General features: G+C 41.5%; 1 protein-coding gene across 1 annotated transcript in view; it reads left to right on the top strand.

The window, feature by feature from the left end:
- Positions 1-20,635, top strand: part of ap1m1 (adaptor related protein complex 1 subunit mu 1) — a 55,778-nt gene extending 35,143 nt beyond the window's left edge. The window contains exons 11-12 of the mRNA XM_084327504.1: positions 19,213-19,288; positions 19,726-20,635. Coding sequence (XP_084183630.1) covers positions 19,213-19,288; positions 19,726-19,748 — 99 coding nt within the window. The 3' untranslated portion in view covers positions 19,749-20,635. The remainder of the gene's footprint in view (positions 1-19,212; positions 19,289-19,725) is intronic.
- Positions 20,636-22,708: the final 2,073 nt, after the last annotated feature.

The raw sequence follows: 22,708 nt of genomic DNA, 5'->3' as shown, positions 1-22,708 counted from the left end.
GACTTCTGTTTGAGCTAGATTTCTATTTCAGTGGCAAAAACAAGCACTTTTAGTGGCCATACATAAGATATTCCTTTATTGATCCCCTTGGGGAAATTTGGGCGTCATAGCAGCATAGGGGAGGGGAGGTACAAGTATGGGCAGGGTAATAGTAGAAAGACATAAATATAGGCAATAACATTAGATATGAATATAGAAGGGCGGCTAAGTGGCGCAGTGGGCAAGGCGCTCGCCACTAACGCAGGAGATGCTGGGTTCGAGCCCAGCTCTCTGCGTTGCTTCCGGCTTGGCTGGTCGTTCATACTAATACAATTGGCAGTATTAGGGGGTTGGAAAACCGGTGGGTGGGGATCGGACGTTGTGGACAGCGACTCCTACAGGTCGGTTGGTGCGCCTGTACAGCAGAATCAGGAAGTATCGGGGGCAGCGTGAGCCTCCCACACGTTACTCCTCACCACTGAGAGATCGCGCTGTGCAGGTGAAAAGATGCGACGGCTGCCTCCTCGTGTACCGGCGGGGACACGTGATGCAAGGCTTCGTCCACATTGCAGCCGACCAGTGGGAGGCATGGTCTAACAACGTTCGAGACAGGGGAGGGTAGAATTGGATAATACGAAATTGGGATGGGAGAAAAATAGAAAATGGGGAGAAAAAGTAGATACAAAAAAATATATATGAATATAGAAATATGAGAAAAATAAACCCTGTAAACAAAAGTGCAGATGAGTATCTGTATGCCCTATCGGTTATATTATACGTTACAATTAATATAGGTGAACGGTAAACGGTATACACAAGGTGCAGTATAGTGTAAACAATATAATTAACTCTGAATATAAAAATATAAAACTTAAGTATTTTGCACAGGTATTACATTTGGAGGACAGCTAGGCTGTCGGGAGATTAAATAATATTGAATATATGAAATGTTTTTGTATTCAAGTCATTGTTTTTTGCGGGGCTACCGTCACGCCCCCTCCTTAACACTTTCCGTGCCAGCAGGGCGAGCCAAAAATAGCGCTTGAGTGCCAACAATTCAATTCAATGAGAAAGCGATCACATTGTCGAAACGGATTGTTTCTTAATCGGTTCATTTCCGTTTTATACCATTTTGAAAAACGCTAGTTTTTTTAAACTTTCCGAAAAAAATTTAAGATTCTGCAGGAATCGCGCTTTACTGGAATACACAAAACACATTGTCATTTTTCGGCCTATTTATGAATAGTTTTCAAATAAACGCTAGATTATCGATAGTATGTGTACTTATGCACGCTATAGAAGCGGGCTGAAAAATCGATTATCTTATTTCCTGATCAGCACACACACTCACAGCCACACACACATATGGGACACGCTGATATATAGGTGAAAAGAGCTCTGATTATCCCAAGACTGGTAAAATAGATTCCTTACCTCAGATCAGATGTTCTCCAAAAAGATTATTCTAATTCCTGATCGCCATTCCAAATATCGATCACGTTTATTGATTCCACGCTGTTCTGATGGTGGGCAATTAATGGGATCTGCTCGGATTACATGCCTGACAAGTAAAATGTGGAATCCGGACTCTTTTTTCCCCCATCCATTTCATTCAGTCCAATCCAATGGGGTGCAATACCATCTGGAGAGACGATAGGGGGCGGTATTTTCCCTGAGCTCAGACAGATCCCCACTGGTAACGTGAAGCTAGATTGATGAAAAATGTATGGAAATTGATAATAAAGAAAATAACGATTAACACTTTGATCGCCATGGTTACATTCATAATTTACCATCCCTAGCCAGCTCTATTTGTCTATGGAGAAGTTCCCCTTCTTTGCAGGGCTATAACTTTTTAAATTCTATTGCTAAATTGACATTATTATGGCCCATTCAATAATAATAATAATAATAACTTTATTTGTATAGCACTTTTCATACAGAGGTTGCAGTTCAAAGTGCTTCACAACAGTAAAAAATACAGGCATAAGCGAGCATAAAAAGATAGACGGGTAGAATCACAGTGTTTCACATTAGGATCTAGCATCCCAATAGGCTCTCCGCTTACAGTTTTCAGTAACACAAATAGTAAAAATAGTTTAAAATGATTCAGTTTAAAAATAGTCAAAAAATTATAAAATAGAACGGACATAAAAAATACAGGCATGAGCGAGCATAGCAAGATATGGCAAATCACAGTGTTTCACATTAGGATCTAGCATCCTAATAGGCTCTCTATTCAGTAATACTCCTGTAGTTCATGAACAAATAATCACAGTGTTTCACATTTGGATCTAGCAAATAATAAGAATAAAATGATTCAGTTTAAAAATAGTCATAAATAATCCTGTATGCATCGTTGTTTAGTGTGTATGTGTGTTTATTGTGTTGTGTGTGTGTGTGTGTGGTTGTACTTCAGCTACTACTACTCTACAACTACCACTCCAGGACACAGTTAACCTAGATCTACTCCAGGACACAGTTAACCTAGATCTACAACTACAACGCTACTCTACAACTACCACTCCAGGACACAGTTAACCTAGATCTACTACTACTACAGCTACTACTACTCTACAACTACTACTCCAGGACACAGTTAACCTAGATCTACTACTACTCTACAACTACTACTCCAGGACACAGTTAACCTAGATCTACCAGGACACAGTTAACCTAGATCTACAACTACAACGCTACAACTACTACTACTCTACTCCAGGACACAGTTAACCTAGATCTACTCTACAACTACCACTCCAGGACACAGTTAACCTAGATCTACTACTACTCTACCAGGACACAGTTAACCTAGATCTACAACTACAACGCTACTACAACTCGGTGTGTGTGTGTCTGTGTGTGACTGTGTGTGTGTGTGTGTGTGTGTGTGTGTGTATGTCGGTGTGTGTGTGTGTCTGTGTGTGTGTGTATGTGTGTATGTCGGTGTGTGTGTGTGTTTGTGTGTGATTGTGTGTGTGTGTGTGTGTGACTGTGTGTGTGTGACTGTGTGTGTGTGCGTCACAACCCGCAGTGTTTCACATTTGGATCTAGCAATAAATAAGAATAGTTTAAAATGATTCAGTTTAAAAATAGTCATCAGTAAGAAGTAAAAAGTGCAATAACCGACACATGAATTTGATAGGCAGTGTAAAAGAGTAGGCAGGGTAAGAATAAATACAAGTTGTGTCAGGATATCCCTGATGTTTCCTCTTGCCACTAGGTGGTAGCAGATATCTATCAGTGAAATGCCTGAGCAAAGAGATAGGTTTTAAGCTGTCTTTTAAAGATGTCTAGCGAGTTGGCTTCCCTGATGTTTTGGGGTAGTTTGTTCCATAGTTTTGGGGCATAGTTGATAAAGGCTGCATTACCGATCCTCTTTTGACTGCTTCTGGGAGCCTCTAGTAGTCCAGCAGCTGATGATCGCAGTGTTCTTGCTGGTGTGTAATTTATTAGAGTGTTGGCGATGTAGCTAGGTCCCTGTCCATTTAGAGCTTTGTATGTAAGGAGAAGGACCTTAAAGTCAATTCTAAATGTTACAGGAAGCCAGTGTAAAGCGGCTAGGACTGGACTAATGTGCTCTCTCCTTTTGGTTCTAGTTAGCAGTCGGGCTGCAGAGTTTTGGATTAGCTGAAGCCTCTCTGTGGTTTTCTTAGGGAGACCTGTGAAAAGTGCATTACAGTAGTCTAACCGGCTAGATATGAATGCATGAATTAGCTTCTCAGCATCGTTCTGATTAATAAATGGTCGTACTTTTGCTATATTTCTGAGATGGAAGAACGATGTTTTCGTCACTTTGCTAATATGAGAATTGAAGTTCAGTTCTGAATCTATGATAACCCCAAGACTAGTGACCTCAGATTTGATCCAAGGGGTTAGTCCCCCCAGGTTCTTTATTAATGTTTCTTTTTTAGTTTTGGAGCCGATAATTAGAATTTCAGTTTTGTTCTCGTTTAGTTTCAGGAAGTTCTTACTCATCCATTTATTTATTGACAGTAAGCAGTCTGTAATGGAGCTAATCGCTGTATCATTTGGTTCAGCAGATATGTACAGTTGTGTATCATCCGCATAGCTATGGAAATCTACATTATGTTCTCTGATGATATCACCCAGCGGTAACATGTAAAGGGAGAAGAGTAAAGGACCTAAGCAACTCCCTTGTGCAACTCCATAGTTGTTGTCGTATATATCAGACATGTGATCTCCTAGTTTAACATAGAATTTCCTCCCTCTGATGTATGTTTTAAACCAGCCCAGCACATGGTCTGAGAAACCGACATGGTTTTCAAGACGATCGATTAGAATATCGTGATCGATTGTATCAAATGCTGCACTGAGATCCAACAGGATAAGGATGGAGATCTTATTCTCGTCAGAGTTTAGTCTGAGGTCACTGATTATTTTGGTGAGGGCAGTTTCAGTGCTGTGATATTTTCTGAATCCTGACTGAAATTCTTCTAAGATGTTGTTTTCTTCAAGAAAGGAATTTATTTGAACTGAAACTATCTTTTCAAGTACTTTACTAATGAATGGTAGGTTGGATATTGGACGATAATTTGCCATTTCATTACTATCCAAGTTAGGTTTTTTTAGTAATGGCTTTACAACTGCTGTTTTAAAGGCATCCGGGAAAATACCAGTCCTAAGGGAAGTGTTTATGATATCTAGCACAGGGCTTGAAACACTATTAAATACCCGTTTGAAGAAAGCTGTAGGTATAGGGTCAATGTCTGAGGTGGAGGAGTTACATTCTGAGACAGTTTTGCAGAGTACATCTAATGTGATGCATGTGAAACTTCTCATGGTTACATTGCACGGTTTGCCGCAATCAACTTTATTTCCATCATGAGTAATGCTGGCCCTGATCAAGGTTATTTTGTTGTTAAAGAATAGTGCAAGTTCTTCACACTTAACCGTTGATGACTGAGGAGGTGTAGGGGCAGTGTTGAGTAGTACATTAATAGTGGAAAAGAGGATTCTGGAGTTTCCAGCATTTTCTGTAATGATTTTAGAGAAGTAATCTTTCCTTGCTAAGCGGATGGTTTTATTATAAGCAGTTAAAGCATCTTTGTATATATCACAGCATATGGTGGTTTTTGTTTTTCTCCATTTTCGCTCCGCTGCACGACATTTCCTTTTTTCTTTGTTGACCGTATTATAGTTTAATGTCCTATATCCATTGTTCAGGGTGTAGCAACGATATACTTTTTCATTCACATATTCATACTAAAATATGGTCTAAAGTATAAGTATGTTTTTATCGTTTTCTGCAGCTTTCTTCAGAACTTGATTTATAGCCCCAAATGCATTATATTGATGATCAAATACAGTTTGGTAGCGATCGGTGCGAGATAAAAAATTTCAACTGGAGGTACTTCTAGAAGTTACTACGTATCATCTGATATTGACCGGATGGGCGAGGGGGCGTTTATAATTCCGTGGGCAACGTTATACCATTCATCTAGTGTGGGTCATATGATCATCAGATCAGTTAGTATAGAATACGTTAGAAAATAACGTTGAAACTCACCGTATCTTCCTCGCGCCGTTGGACGATCAGCGTGGAGTAGACAGTTTTCGATTATGGGATGTTGATCCTGATGAACCATTTCCAGGTTGTATAATACTATGTAAGTCCAAATAACGTTGTTTATTGAGTTAGGGCGAGTGATTGATTATCCAGTGTGTTGAGATAGAGTCCTGCTAATGATCGCGAGTGCCCGGACGATTTATGGATGAGCACTTCCTGTTTGACGAGTCACTTCCTGTTGGCAATCTCCCGATCGGCCACCAGATGGCGCTCTTGAACCGCTAGAGAGTTGAGTGGAGATCAGCAGTATATCTCAGGACCCCGTAGGAGAAATATGATTTCGATCACAGATTTTTGAAATATTGACATCAAAGACGAGTTACGGCGTCTTCGGCAGAATGAGCATGGCTAGGAATGACGTCTAAACACGTCATCGGCGATTAAAGTGTTAAAAACGAGATTTCTCGTCGGTTGGCACTCAACGCATGGCATGAATTAATGAGATTTCTCGTGGCTGGCACTCGTGTTAAGGATGGGGTTCCACCACATTATCTAAAAAGAAAGAAAAATATATACAGTATATATTTTACAATCCAAATTGATTGTGATTCAATAACCACCTGTAACTAGCCACCAAATGTTTTCCTAGTCAACATGTTTAAATCTTGTCCCCTATACAAGCATCCCAGGAAACGTGCAAAATCACAAGATTTCCCACATTTACCATAACATATGCATGTATATCTTCCTAAAGTTTTTTTATTATTATTATTATTATTATTATTATTATTATTATTATTATTATTATTATTATTATTATTATTATTATTATTATTATTATTATTATTATTATTATTATTATTATTATTATTATCTACCTTTTATATAGTCCACACAAAGTGAGTTCTGCAGTTGTTTTGTTGCCCTACCGGCCGTAGACCACACGGTGGCGCTGTTGAACATCTGTCCTGTCTCCACTCTGTGTCTGTGTCAGGGTTGGGATTTCAGATGGGGACGCTATTGACCAGAGGGGGCGCTAGAGCAGTACTGTTAACACTATCACCTTAGAGACCCATACGGTTTCCCTCCCACACACACACACGCTCTCGCGCACACACACACACACACACACACACACACACACACCACACACAAAAACAACACACAGGACTATGGAGACATGCTGTACTCTCTAGAGGGAATTCTGAAGCAGAGCAGAGAAATGTTCAACATCTGGGACTTGCCTCTGTGTCACAACACTAGAAGTTACACACTAGTATAGAACCCTTGTGTGAGATATTACTAGATATCACTCCTTTGGTATTCACCTCTTATTCAACTCAAAGGAGGATAGAGAGGCTATTAGGTGTGATATTTCTCTCACGTTTGCATTAACAGTTGCTCACCTTTGCTCAGCATGGAGTCACGTGTTGCATGTCCTGTGATTTCCTGGGCAGCCCCATGACCTACAGATGGAGGCAGGAAGGATTCACGTTTCATTGTCTGATCTGAGGAAGGGCTGACAAACCTACTCCTCGCCCGGTTGTTACTTTCCTTGTCTCAATTTTCACCTGAAAAGTACATCGTAAACCAAAATATGACCTCAAAATATTGCCAGTTTTCACTGGTTCCATTTTCTTTATCATAGCTCTGCTGTTAGATCTCCCTCAGCCCACTTCCCTGTCGCCTGACTTTGTTGTTATGACTCAAGAACGTGATCTGATGCTTAACACATTGGGAGCCGGGGGTTCTGCCCATCATTGTACCCAGTCTGCCACCGTTGAAAGCCTATGGAGATGTTTACCTTCTTTGCAGGGCTATAACTTTTTAAATTGTATTGCTATATTGACATTACTATGGCCCATTCAACATCGATTATCTATCGTTCAGGATGTGGGAACATTATATTTTTTCATTCATACATTGTTGTGTTAATACCGTCTAGAATATAAGTATGTTTTTAAGGTTTTCTGCTGTAATTCCAAAAACGAGAGTTATAGGCCCTGACGCATATGATAGATGATCGATTGGCGTTTCTTTCCTATACACGCTATATTAAAAAATTCAAATGTATATGATCTGTATACATTATGCTTCATCATGCGTGAAGGAAAGGGGGGGGGGGGTCGTTTATAATTCCTTGCGCCAGTAACGGCTTTATTTAGTATGGGTTGATATGTTGAGCAGATGGTTTGCAGTGAAATGAATAAACAATCGGGCTGAAAATAACGTTAGTGTCCTCTTACCGTTCGCTGATGAGACTGGAGGAAAAAGATCCCAATTATTTGACGCCGATCTCCTAGATCCATTTCCGGTTTGTATGGCGCAATAAACGCCGAAATCATATAGATTATTGCGTTTCTAAAGCGATCCAAATGCACTATAGTTTGTAACTCCCGACCATCCACCAGGCGGCGGTATTGAAGCGTTGCAATCTCATACAGGGTGCCGCTGCAGTCCGGAGGGAGGCTGGATGAATTATGAATGCCATGGCAAAAAAATTTAATATTGATCCCAAAAACTATTTACGCCGTTGTTGGCGTTCAACGCATGGCGGGCAAAAATGGCGTAAGTCGTTTTTGGCGACCAATGTGTTAACACTAGAGGTCTTCAGAATCCTAGCAGTATAAAGAGACATCCCGGGTACACAGTGGTCTCACTGAGGTCATTAACACATCTTGCGCCATTCACGTTGTACGACGTGTTTCAAGTTCATGCGAATTCTGCCAATCCACGGCGTACAACGTTATTGAGATCATATTTCATATTTTCGCCATGTTATTCATATTTCCCTCACGGAGCCTCGTCTGATGCAGTGGGACTCGGCACAACTCTGCAACGCTTCAATACTGCCACCTGGTGGATGATCGGCGAGTTGCCAAACCGGAAATGGCCGGTTGGATATCGGTGCGTCTCCTAAATACGTCCGGCCACTTGCATATCGTTGCGGGACTGTAGACACACGCCGTGCATATGGATCGCTGCCATAACTCAATAATCGACATGATTTGGGCTGTTATTATTATTATACAAACCGGAAATGGATCGACTCGATCCCCATCAAATAACTGGGATCTTTTTGCTCCAGTATCATCGCCCAACGGTAAGCGGAGGCTGATGTTACATTCAGCCTGCTTGTTTATTATTATCCATGCAAACTGCTCTGATCTATATATCACCCATACTACACAAAGCATTTAACGACGATCATGGAATTATAAACGCCCCCCCTCCGTTCATCCGTGCATGATCAGTCATAAGGTTTAGGATAATGTACAGTTGACATTTTTTATATAGCGTGGATCGGCAACAAACGGCATTTGATAATCTATATATGCATTTATGCCTATATCTCACGTTCTAGGAATTATTGCAGAAAACGATAAAAACATATTTATATTCTAGACGGTATTTTCGTATGAATGTGTGAATGAAAAAGTAAAACGTTCCTACATCCTGAACGATAGATAATCGATGTTGAATGGGCCATAGTAATGTCAATTTAGCAATACAATTAAAAAAGTTATAGCCATGCAAAGAAGGTGAACATCTCCATAGACTTACAGTGCTGGCAGAGAATGGTATAAGATGATCAAACTCCGTGGCAGTTAATGTGTTAAGCACTGGGAGACAAAGATATTAAGCACTGGGGGACACATAGTAAGCACTGGGAGACAAAGATATTAAGCACTGGGAGACAAATATATTAAGCACTGGGAGACAAATATATTAAGCACTGGTAGACAAATATATTAAGCACTGGTAGACAAAGATATTAAGCACTGGTAGACACAGATATTAAGCACTGGGGGACAAACATATTAAGCACTGGGAGACAAAGTTCTTCAGCACTGAGAGACAAAGTTCTTCAGCACTGGGAGAAATAGTTCTTCAGCACTGGGAGACAAAGTTATTCAGCACTGAGAGACAAAGTTCTTCAGCACTGAGAGACAAAGTTCTTCAGCACTGGGAGACAAAGTTATTCAGCACTGAGAGACAAAGTTCTTCAGCACTGAGAGACAAAGTTCTTCAGCACTGAGAGACAAAGTTCTTCAGCACTGGGAGACAAAGTTCTTCACCACTGGGAGACCGATATTACGCACTGGGGGACAAAGATATTAAGCACTGGGAGTGGGAGATGAGGTTATTCAGCACTGGGAGACAATGTTATTCAGGACAAGGTTATTCAGCACTGGAAGTAGAGCTGTCCCCAAGCCTGTTTTTGGGATTCGAACATTCGCCAGGGTTTTTCGAACGAACGTTCAAACCATAGTTTTTAATCATGCAAAAAAATCTGGTTCAGTACTGTCGAGTCTTAGCGCACATTTAAGCATATAACGTAGAGCATATGCACACATTGCTTCGTTAACACTTTGAGTGCCAGCAGGGGGCGCTATAATTAGCGCTTGAGTGCCAGCACTCTATTCAATGAGAGGGCGAGCACATTTGCAAACGCATAAACTATATCTTAAATTATGGCTGTGTCTAATACGCCTGTCGCTTATCAATGACTTGTTTGCAGTCAACATTGTCGAAACGGATTGTTTTTTAATCTGTACATTTCTGTTTTATACCATTTTGAAAAACGCTCGTTTTTTTAAACTTGAAAAAATTGATTCTGCAGGAACCGCCCTTTAGTGGAATACACAAAACACGTTGTCATTTTTCGGCCTATTTATGAATCGCTTTCAAATAAACGCTAGATTATCGATCGTATATGTGTACTTATGCACGCTAGAGAAGCGGGCTGAAAAATCGATGATCCATTTCCTGATCAGCACACACACACACACACACACGCACACACACACATATGGCACACGCTGAGATATAGGTGAAAAAACTCCGATTATCCCAAGACTGGTAAAATAGATTCCTTACCTCATGGAATCTTTTTATTTTCCTTGAAAACGAGGGCTTTTCAAAATGCTATAAAACGAAAATGAACCGATAAAAAAACTATCCGCTTCGACAATGTTGACTGGAAAACGAGTCATTGATAAGCGACGGGCAGATTAGACACATAGCCATAATTTAAAACATAGATTAGGCGTTATTAACGCTAACATTGAAGTGGATGGTGGGCATTCAAGCACTAAATCGTGCACCCCCTGCTGGCACTGAAAGTGTTAACGTTAGCAAGCTAAAGGGCTGCGCTCTAACATTACATAGCTTAATTAACGTGCATAACATAACATTCCCGCTGGGAATGCATCAGCATCACTGCATACACTTGGTTTAATCCAACCGTCCGTTCGGAAACGTATTATGAAATAAGAGGAGTGAGTGCAAGTCATTCAACTCTTTTTTGACGGAAAAACCCTCCTCATCTCACTAGACTCTGTTGTTGTTGTTGTTGTTGTTGTTGTTGTTCGTTGTTGTGTTCGTGTGTGACTTTTGAATGATTGTAAACACAACATAGTACTGTGATATTCTGATATATATCACATTCTGATATATATTTTGTGTAAAATAAATTAAATAAAATTAAACAAATGTTTTAATTAATAAAAAAGCGGAGGTTCGAACCCATTCATTAAGATTCGAATGCCAACGTAACAAATGAAGGTCCGAATGTTCTAACGTTTGGGCTCAGCCCTAACTGGGAGACAGTTATTCAGCACTGGGAGACAAATATATTAAGCACTGGGAGATGAGGTTATTCAGCACTGGGAGACAAGGTTATTCAGCACTGGGAGAGTTATTAGCACTGGGAGTTATTCAGCACTGGGAGACAGTTATTCAAGACAAGGTTATTCAGCACTGGGAGACGAGGTTATTCAGCACTGGGAGACGAGGTTATTCAGCACTGGGAGACAGTTATTCAGCACTGGGAGACAGTTATTCAGCACTGGGAGACCAGGTTATTCAGCACTGGGATAGTTATTCAGCACTGGGAGACAGTTATTCAGCACTGGGAGACAGTTATTCAGCACTGGGAGACCAGGTTATTCAGCACTGGGAGACAGTTATTCAGCACTGGGAGACCAGGTTATTCAGCACTGGGAGACCAGGTTATTCAGCACTGGGAGACCAGGTTATTCAGCACTGGGAGACAGTTATTCAGCACTGGGAGACGAGGTTATTCAGCACTGGGAGACCATTATTCAGCACTGGGAGACCATTATTCAGCACTGGGAGACTATTATTCAGCACTGGGAGAGTTATTCAGCACTGTGAGACGAAGCTACTTCTTGGAATGCAATTTGTCTCCCAGTGGCAACAAGGAAACTTTGAGCGTATTTTGGACGTTTCCATGACAACACTGACCCATCCTGTTGGAATCGGGTCGGTGCAGAAAAATGCGTGAAATAATAGTAGGACACAGCTGAGTTTGCGATGGTAGATCGTATTAAATAAAAAAGTGAAAAAGGATAGACTACTCATATTCTCTTTTAACCCATACCTATATATTGAGACAAGTTTTGATACAACGTTTGACTTTGCGGCTCGACCTGAAAGTGAAAACCACCCAGAGTTTTTTTTTTCTCCTTGGGATATTTCCTTCAGTGACTTCTGGCCTTTGCTGCAAATCCATAGAAAAACACACCCACCTGACCACTTCTCACACACACAGTCGGTGGAACACACTATCCGCGTGTCGCTGACATGCTGTCATGAGCTCCACAACAAGCTCTTAAAACGCCAGCTTCAATATAACTCCAATTTGAACATTCGGGATGTCCATATTTGTCCTCTGATGGGCCATTAAAATTATATTAAGCTGTGAGGACATCATGCAGCCCACTCGGAAGCCAGGGGATTGGAGTCAGAATTAATTGAAATATATGATGGTAATTGAGGAGGTCTTGGCCGTATAAGAATGTCTGTGAATTGGACAGCTGAAAGAAAACGACTTCCTGTTCCTCCCTCCTTCAAATGCCCCCCGATCCTAACATGAGCAGATGCTCATAACCGAGGATGACAATATACATGATAATCCACTGATAATATTATATATTGCAATGCATATATAAAGAATATAGTTTATTAAGGCCTGCTAAGGATTGTAAGGCCCAACCCTTTATCAAAACCAAGTGCACCTTCAATTGGCAGTCTGTTTATTGTAGAAATTTTTCATTCTTAAGTTTGATTTGATCTTTTATTCATCTCGAACACAAAAACAAATCGCAGTAAAGACAAAATGTAAACGTAAACAAATGAGTCTTCATCCGTGGGAAAATAAACAAGGATGAGTTTGAGAAGAGGCAGAACGAAACACGGCTTATCTAGTCCTGCCCCTTTCTTACGAGATCATAACATTTAAAATAAAACCCTCTTACTACCTAAAATAAGGTTAAAAAGCGACCATTATCTTTTGGTTTTGAAGAAATGTAAACATTCCTTGAGAGCAACTCTCTATAGTTCCTCAGATCTGCGTTTGTTTATCAGTTATTTCTATTTCTGAACTGTGTTGTTATTGCTCGGTTTTGTTTTCACTTGTAGTCCTTTCCACAAAGCTGCCCCACAAACTGCAAAGCTTCTGGTGCTGCGGACAGTAGGATATTTTAAGTTTCCCCCTTAAACCATAACTTCCCTCTCTGCCCGTGATCATCTTTTTGTTAAGTTGAATAATAGAACTCATTAAAACGGTCACAACATGTATTTTGAAGCTCCAAAAAAATATACAATACAAAAAGAGTATTGTTTATAAACAATAGCTATGAGGCTTTATATATAATAACATACGATGTAACATGTTATTATGACAAAGCTCGTTTCCCATTGGCCAATCCTACTTCTCAAGGATCCGTAAGTACGTATATATATATACCCAAATTGATATGTTAAAAGAAAATTACACATGGCAGCATTACTTGTCATTCCTCGTCTGTCTTTGAAGTTTCAAGTTTTGTTTTATTTGTCACATATAAAGTACATTACAGTGAAATGATTGGTTCTGTATGAGCCTCCTGAGATTGTGCTTCATATGGTACGAAGTAAAAAGAATAAAGACCAAACACTATACAAAATATACAATATACAAAACAATAATAAAAAAAAATAATAAAGCCCGTCAAAAAAAATTATAAAATATTTCAATGAGTGAACTATTTGATGGCCAAAAGCTACAGAACCCTCACTAGAGAACCTCGAGAGCACTCGGCCGCAAGGCAGCCTATTCCCATGGAAGTGGCCCCCGGAGCGCCAGTGGCCCCTCCTCATTACAGGCCCCGGCTGACGGGCTCTCCGCCACTAATGCGGCACGCAACGCCGCTCTCTACGTGTGAGAAGAGGCCTCGGGCTTAATTAGACGCATGCAAATATCAAAGCATGAGAAAGTTCCTGTTAACTCCACCACTAAGTGTAGGGGTGCGCGCATATTAAGCGTGCATGATGCAAGTAACTACGTCTTGGGAATTTAACTAGGAAGAAATGTGTGCCAGTTGAAACTTAAACTCCTATTTCTGCAGGTAATTGAGGAAAATAAAGAATCCAACTAAAGTCCCAAATACCTTAACGCTGGTGGCTGTAGCGTCTACAAGCCTGATGACCCTTGACCGCAGGAGTACTCTGTACTTAGTAGGCTAGATACAGCTAGCATCTTAATTTCCCCCCCCCATCTCAATTTACAAGCCATAATGATATTTTGCGGAGGACGTCTTTTGATGCTGTTTCTGCTGACTGCGTAGAGCCACGGTCAAGCCGACTGCGTGTTTGGCCGCCCGGGGTTTCGAGAGAGAAACTGCTGCGCCTGCAGACTCTGTGATCCCATGTGTGTGTATATGTGTGTGGTGTGTGTGTGTATATGTGTGCGTTTGTCGTCATGTGTCTGTTGGCCATGGCGCTCTCTCCTCATGACCTCACTGCGTAGTGGAAGGTAATGACAAGGCGGCCTGCAGCGAGGCCTTACCAGACGCCTGCCAGCACCCCGGCCACAAATTCCTGCCCTGTCTGTACGGAGAGGGAGAGAGAGAGAGGTAGCGAAGTCGCCGTTTCTCCCACGGAGGGTCGGAGTTCACCATGCAATGGCCACCGGCGGTCCCCATACACACGCGTCACGGATCCTGCATTCTTGTGAAATGTATCTTACGGATTTGTGTTCATCTCTCTCTGCCTCATAGTTGATCTCCAGCGCTTTGGATGGTGGTAGTCTCCCTTAACGACGGGGAAGAAAGACTCAGGTTTTAAACTATACGAGTTCATATTTGTGTTGTTATTCTCTGCATTGCTTTTATTCTATTTTAGTCTATTTTATGCTCATTCTATGTCTATTCTACTGCCGTGAAGCACTTTGGGCTGTAGTTCTTGTATGAAAGGTTATTATTATAATTGTTATATTTATTGTAGATGATTATTCTCACCAAAAGATGCAGCGACGCACACAGTGATCTTTAAAAAGTGACTCCAGTAGAGCTGATTATTTCCAAACGTTTGTCAGCCAGTAATCTTACTGTAACAATGTATCGGGGGGGATAAACGGATGTCCAGTCCTCCCCAGACCCAGAGGTGTCGGCGTAGCTAGTAGTATACTCGTTTTCTTTGAATCTCTGATGTGTGGCAACACTTGTCTGATGAAATAGCAGTTGATGGCTTGTGAAAGTGGCATCTCGATTTGCTTACATGTGCATATATAAAAAAAATTTCTTCTCTGGCTTTTTAAAGCCACTAAGCGAGTACAGTTATGTAAATGTGAACCGTGTGTCCCTTGGAAGGCAGAGGCCCGATGTTCTGTGTGGAAGCTGCTTCCCTCTTCTCGGTGTGACTCAGATCACAACACTTCCTTAAAAGACGGCCATCACTCTTACTACTATTTGTAACTCTGTGGTTATCGGACTCGCTGCAGCGCACCTGTGTCGGATAACTGACCTGGGGTTGTGTATTAGAAATGTATTACGTATTATTATTATTTTTTTTTTATTGATCTTTTTCCCCCTCCATTTTTCCTCCGATTTTCTCCCATCCCAATGTTAGTCGTATGCCAATTCCCAATCCCCTTCCTGGTCGCTGCGCACTTACCCCCCACAGTCAGATCATCTGGGAGAGTGGAGGCTATCACGTGCTTCCTCCGACACACGTCATTGAGAGGGCGTAGCGTGTGGAAGGATCACACTATCCCACTCAAGTCCTATCCGCGCTTAGCAGGCGCCCCGACCGAACTGTAGGAGTCGCTGTTTACAACGACCCGGACCCACCCCGCCAGCTTCTCCCACCCTCTAATACTGCCAATTGTATTAGTGTGAACGGCCAGCCAAGCTGGTGACAACCCCGGAGCTGTGAGCTCCGGGGTTGGTGACGAACGCAATCTCCGCTACGCCACCTAACCGCCCTATTACGTATTATTATTAAGTATTATGTATTAGAAATGTTTTGACGTGCGGTGTACCTACTTACCTGCACATGGAGAGTTTTCCCTTTCGCAAAAGTCCATGCATTGTGTCGAAAAGCTAACACCGCTGTGGTGGAACCAGACTCATCAATTATGTTTGTAGACGGATCTTCATGATCAACATAGGTTTAATATAGTGAAACGCATAGTACAAAGTACATGTAGGTTAAATGAGCTTTGGCTAAGAGGAGTGCTCTCGTCCTGGCCACCTGGGAGAACACTGAGGTGGAGAAGGATAGCGATTATGGGGGGGGGTTGATGACATTGGCTCTCTAGGTGTGAGATTCAAGCTATCGTCTTAGGCCAACCCCAAAAGGATTCCCCCACACTGCCTTGTGTATTTTGAATAGTTGCTTGCACATAAATAATATTAAAGTTCAAGTTATGAATCCATAAAAGATGAACTAGGTGAACCATCAACAATTTGCGTGTGTGAAGGGAAAGTGTTCCTATATCGTCTTTGTAACTACATTAGAGGCAACAAGTTAATAGAAACGCTTTATTCTAAACATGTGCAATCTGTAAATAATAGTACCGGTAATTAATAGTAATAATGAACTGTTAGTAGTCATTTGTTGAAATGTATCAACAGTAATGATTATTACTAACATGCCTACATAATCACGGTGGTTAAAAAGGTGTAAAGTCACTAATCAAGACATCAAAGGGGTAATAGCGGGGCAGGTGGAACATAAACTATTTTTATATGCGGATGATATCTTATTGGTATCCAGCAATCCCCAAACAGCAGCTGGGGTCATTGGAACTGTTATCGAGTCCTTCTCCGAAATATCTGGATACACAATCAACTGGAGCAAGTCAGAAGCAATGCCTCTCTCTAAGTGCTGTCCCCCTGCTATTAGGAGGGGATGGCAGTACAGGTGGATGCCGTCAGGGTTGATATACCTAGGAATAAAGCTGATCCCAGGTCTGAAAGAGATAGTGCAAGCCAATATTGCCCCTATAATCGAACACGTTAGTGCTCTGACCCAGAATTGGGCCAAGATGAATATGTCCCTCCTTGGGAAGATAAACTTAGTAAAAATGATATTGGCTCCCAAATTTAATTATATCCTATATATGCTGCCGCTGACTCTCCCGACTCAGTTACTCGAACAGTATGACAAAGTCATTAATGTATATTTGTGGGGGGGCAAAAGGCCGCTATTTGGACGGGCCAAAATGTATTCAGCAAAGGAAAATGGCGGCTTATCCCTGCCTAAGCTAGACTGGTATCACTATGCGTTCTCACTCTCCCAGCTCTCCAAATTGAATCACTCGACTGAGGAGGCACCTGCTTGGGTCAAGATGGAGGAGGAAATGGTATATCCCTCATCTCTGGAATCCTTCCTGACACAATCAGACAGACCTATACCTTTTAAGAACCCTCTAATGGCGTTTGCCAGGGAAACTTGGAATCAGTCGCACAGGCTGACTGGTGATAGCCCATATCTAACTACCTAACTAACTAAGAGCCTCTATATGGTATAATAAAAAATGTAAGATTGGTAAGAAATACATGTACTAGGTGATATAGCCGGGGAAGATGGGGTATTACTTTTTGAGGATATTAGAGAGGACTTTGGTATAGATAAAAAACTTCTATAAATTCCTACAGATTAGACATTGTATATCGTCATCAATGGGAGGGCCAAAATGTGGCCAGATTACTGCAATTCAAGAAATATTTTATAAAGGATGGCGTAGGAAAGGCGGTGCGTCAAGATTCTATGATGTTATAAGAGAACACAATGCACCCAAGTTGGCGGGTCTGAGGTTGAGCTGGGAGAACGATGTACGTGAGGATATTACTGAGGAAATATGGGAGAAGCTGGTGTCCAAATGGGGTAAATTCTCTAGGGAGGCACAATCACAACTTATCTTTTACAACGTTTTAAACAGAAGCTATTGGACGCCTAGTAAACTGGCCAGACTAAAATTAAGGGACGGTGACATCTGCTGGAGATGTGAGAAGGAGACAGGCACTTTACTACATATGTTATACGAATGTGAGAAAGTCCGGAAAATGTGGGATCAAATTGTGATATTCCTAAGTAAAGTTCTGAATGTAAAGGTAAATAACTCCCCAATGGCATGTGTGTTGGGTATAGTACCGAAAGGGATTAAACTGCCTAAATACCGGGGAATGTGGTATATAATGGCCATGATATCAGGATGTAGAATTGCATTACGACATTGGAAAACACCCATTGATATTACTTTTAAAGAATGGATGGAACTAATGTTCCGGACAGCATCATATGAAAGGGTGACATATAGAGTCGCAGGGAGAGAGGATAACTTTGCTGAGGTATGGGACAGTTTTCTACACCTGACTGAACGGTCTGGGGACGAATGATTAAGGTGGGGTTACAGTGTTATCAAGGATGAATGTGAAAAAGGGGATCTGACCTGATGGTACCTATACTTTATATTGTATTATGTATGTATATGCATAGATTGTATGTCCGGATGGTGTATCTATGGAATGGCCACTTTCTCTATCACACTCTCACATGCGCATATTTACGCATGTCTAGGACACACATACTCGTATGTGTACATAACAGAATTACACACACTCATATGCACAAGGCTGAGATATACATGCCAGAGGCACACATACATGCACATACTCACTTGTAGGAAACAGGCATGCACACACATACTTATACACATAGTTGAAGCATAAGCTCTCACTTACACATATAGGGGATATACACATACATAGGGGACACACACATACATAGCTGAGACGCACATGCATATACATGCCTGAGATACACACTCACACAGGGGGCAGAGACACACATGGATACGAGACACACACAAGAGGTAGGATTACAGTCACATACCTGAGAGATGCACACACACACACACGTATGAGACATACACACATACAGTACTTACGTGATACACGTACCCACATACACATATCTGAGACACACATTCATACATGCTCTCACGCACACCTACATATATCTGAGACGCATCCTCTCACGTGCAATATGGAGAAAGATGGCATCCCGATAGAAGATGCAGCACATACCTGATCGGTCTACATATAATGTATGTGCATCAGGGATATATATGCACAATGTATAGTAATGTTTTTTTTTTTTTTTGTAAGTGCTTTTTTAATTTCCATGTCAGTTGTTAATGTGTTTGTATGAGTCTCTTACATGTTTTGTATGTTGTTACAAAAAAGAAAAAGACGAATCTTGGATGTTGCATATTATGCTGTGGAAAGATGTATTTTTAATATTGGAAAGATTTGTGCAAAAATATCAATTAAAAAAATAAAAATAAAAAAAGGTGTAAAGTCTCTCTTCTCTTGATATGTGAATAAAACGTGTCCTCTTTCCCGCGACAGGTGCGCTACCTGAAGATCATCGAGAAGAGTGGCTACCAGGCCTTGCCGTGGGTCCGCTACATCACCCAGAACGGCGGTACGTCCTGAGTTCTCACACTCTGTGCAGAATGCCCACACGTGGAAAGGCAGATTGGGCAACAGTTGGGCAACGCAGCCCAGTGTTGTGGGAACTAGAATTCGAGCTGATGCAGTTCTGTGAAAAGGGGATACAGTAATAGAGAAAAGACACAATGTAGCAACGTCCTGTGAAATGTTAGCGAGTTCTAACTTAAAAAAAATTATGTTTTGCTTCCCCGGTCAAGATTACCCCCCCCCCCCCGGAAAGTTGCACATGTCTTTTTCACTGATGTTGCCGCTAATTGCTAAACATCCTCCTCTCATTTCCTTTTTGTGTTTAATTCATTCTGGGTGGAAAGCATCAGCTGCCCCCCCCCCCCCCCCCTCCCTGATGATTTATCTCCGATTCCCTCCTTATTTTGTCCATTTGATTAACTCTGTCCATTTCCTCTTCAGATTACCAGCTCCGGACACAGTAGGGCGGAGCCTCGGGCAGCACCGGGCAGGTGGAACCGGGGAGGAGGAGGCGGAGTCAAGTCACTAATGTGTTTTCTTTCTGTGGCAGGTGTCACGTCATGTGACACGGTGGACCGGTCGGCATCGTTTTCTGTTACAGTCGTGTTAACTTCTAATCAATGCAAATCTGCGAAAAGAGCCTTTTGGTCAAGCGAGGCTGATAAAGAGATTGTAATGTCGTTCTACTTGTGGTTTTTGAAATTATAAGAAAATCCCATAGGAGAATGAAATGATCATGTTTACATCCAAGCTAGTCGGTTCAGATTTACAGAATGTAGTTTTCATGTATGTTTTAGCTGGTCAAACGGTTTGGAATCGGTAGGTGAAGTGGTTTGAGAGTAGATGTTACAGCGGCCATTTTACGACTTACCACCTTCACACAGGTCAATAACTCACTTTAGTTGTCAATCCTAGAGTATGATTTATTTTTTATATGAAACAGTGATTTGTTTTGTCATCTTTCTTATTTGTTGATCGATTATTTGTATATATCTGTTGGTAATGAGTTTAAATTCAGTGTTATTAGTTCACTGTAAATTAACCCTTTGACGATGTCCTCTTTTATATTATCGGCTCTTTGATATCACCGCCGAGTCATATCCCGCGGCCCTGAACGAATGCCGGGGCAGAATCTTCCCTGCTTGGCCGTAGCGCTGCTTGATCCAGTAATTCTGACTCAATACTCTTCGATTGCCTGAAGTTGGAGGCACGTAACACTGAACCTGCTGCCCGCGGATGAACGGAACGTCACTAGGAAAGTCCTTCTATCCACCGCAGCACTTGCTCCTTTCCCGTGTCTGTAAACAATTGTTGCTTTGGATCATTAAATATATTATTTAGAGAAAACCTTTCCATTTTGCCCCTTGCGTCATTTCATTTCGGGGGGCGACGCCGGCTCGGGAGGTAGAGTGGTCTTCTGGTAAGCGGAAGGTTCCCGGTTCAATGCCGGCTCCTCCTCCGTCAAAGTGTCCTTGAGCAAGACGCTGAACCCCCTGACTGCTCCCGATGAGCAGGTCGGCACCTTGCATGGTCGCCTCCATCATCGGTGTGTGAATGGGTGAATGTGAGGCATACGTTTTAGATTAAATTAAAATCTATTGTCATCATACAGCAAAAGTACAGTACAACAAAAAGAGGTTTGGCATCCAACCAGAGTGCAAATGTAACAGTAAAGTGTGCAATAGTAATGTACAGGTGATTAAACTGGGTATAACATTTATAAATGAGTACTACTGAGTAATAGTGCTAATCAGATGTATGTATAGAGTTGTAGTATTAATATGTACAGTGATACAGGTATAAAGACACTGGTAGTAGTAAGTCATACTGGCCAGCAGCGTAACTAGTAAGAGTAGGTAAGGGATATGTACAGATATAGATATAGTATCTACTATCTACAGACAATTGTATAAAGGATTACAAGCATGTATGTATAGACGTATGAATAGATATATATATATATACGGTATATACAGCATTAGTGTAGATGCTATCATACAGTTATATGGGTTATCTGCAGTTGTATAAGTAGTAGGAATATTCAGACAGATATGGATATAGTTAAGCGCTTTGGATAAAAGCTATTATATAAATACAGTCCGTTTACCATTTCATTTCTCGATGTCGCTTTGAATCGGTCACAAATCCAAGAGGGCTGACATCACGTCATCCTCCGGCACCTGTCCCACCGCGCCGGCGTGGAATGCCGGGAGAAGCACCGGAGGAGGAGGGGGTTTCCTGTAGCCAGACCTGCGGGCCCAGCCAGTCCTCCATGTTACTTTCCACCAGCTCTTTCAACAGTGCCGCTCTTATAATACCCCAGGACCCGTGATGTCACACGCTATTTAGAGCCAGCATTCAGTAAACATGCAGGAGAGCTGGAAGGATGTGAGTCAAACTGTGCTCAACCGTCTCACACTCTCTAGAAAGGACCCTAGAACGGTCGGGGCACAGACCCGCCATTGTTTAGTCTTGGCGAGACTGCAACGGTCCAGCGTTAGGTCATTCCTTAGGTTTGTCTTGTACGGGCATTCTGATACTATAATTCTCATGACTCACGACCAGGTGCTAAGAGTTGTAGGCGGTCATGACGTTATGACCTGTGAAGCCGTAATGTCCCCTGATTTGATGGCTGTCTTGTGTTGGCGTGGCATCGGGAAAGGTTTTTATTTTGCCTTTGTAGGGCAACACCATAATGTACGTATGTATATATTACCTGTAATAATACACGCAAGCATGTTAACCTTATTGGAAAAGAGAGAAATACTAAATTAATTTAAAATAATTGATCAAATAAATAAAGGTTTTCTTTTAACAAAGAGTCCTTGCCCAAAGGTATGGGCGGTTTCATCCTAACAACGTAAACATTCCCAACCCAAGTTTATTTCCTGTCGCCATGTTTGCTGATGCAATAACAGACGGGAAATAGCACTTGGGTCCAAACTGCAACTAGCAACAGGATTCCAGTGAAACCACATCACAGCTACTGTCTGGAAACACCTACACAATAGAGGAATTATGTTGCTAGGCAACCGTTTAGACCCAAATGTATTTCCTGTCTACTATTGTGTTGGCAACAGGAAATACATTTGGGTCCTTTTATAATGTTATAAGATAAGATATTTATTGATCCCCTTGGGGAAATCAGGGTGTCATAGCAGCGGGGGGGGGGGGGGGGGGGGGGGTACAGGTATGGGCAGGGTAATAGTAGAAAGACATAAATATAGACAATAGAATTAGATCTGAATATAATAAATATGAGGAAAAAGATAAACAGTAAACAATATAATTAACAGAATATGGAAATATGAGAACATTAAACAGTGTAAAGAAAGGTGCAGATGAGGGTCTGTATGCCCTAAAAGTAGATTGTATACACTCGGTGCAGTATACAAGGTAAGGTACCCTAACTGGCATGATATAC

This window comes from Notolepis coatsorum (genome assembly GCF_963971535.1).
Source record: "Notolepis coatsorum genome assembly, chromosome: 13".
Taxonomy (NCBI): domain Eukaryota; kingdom Metazoa; phylum Chordata; class Actinopteri; order Aulopiformes; family Paralepididae; genus Notolepis; species Notolepis coatsorum.
This window is presented reverse-complemented; position numbering and strand designations above follow the sequence as displayed.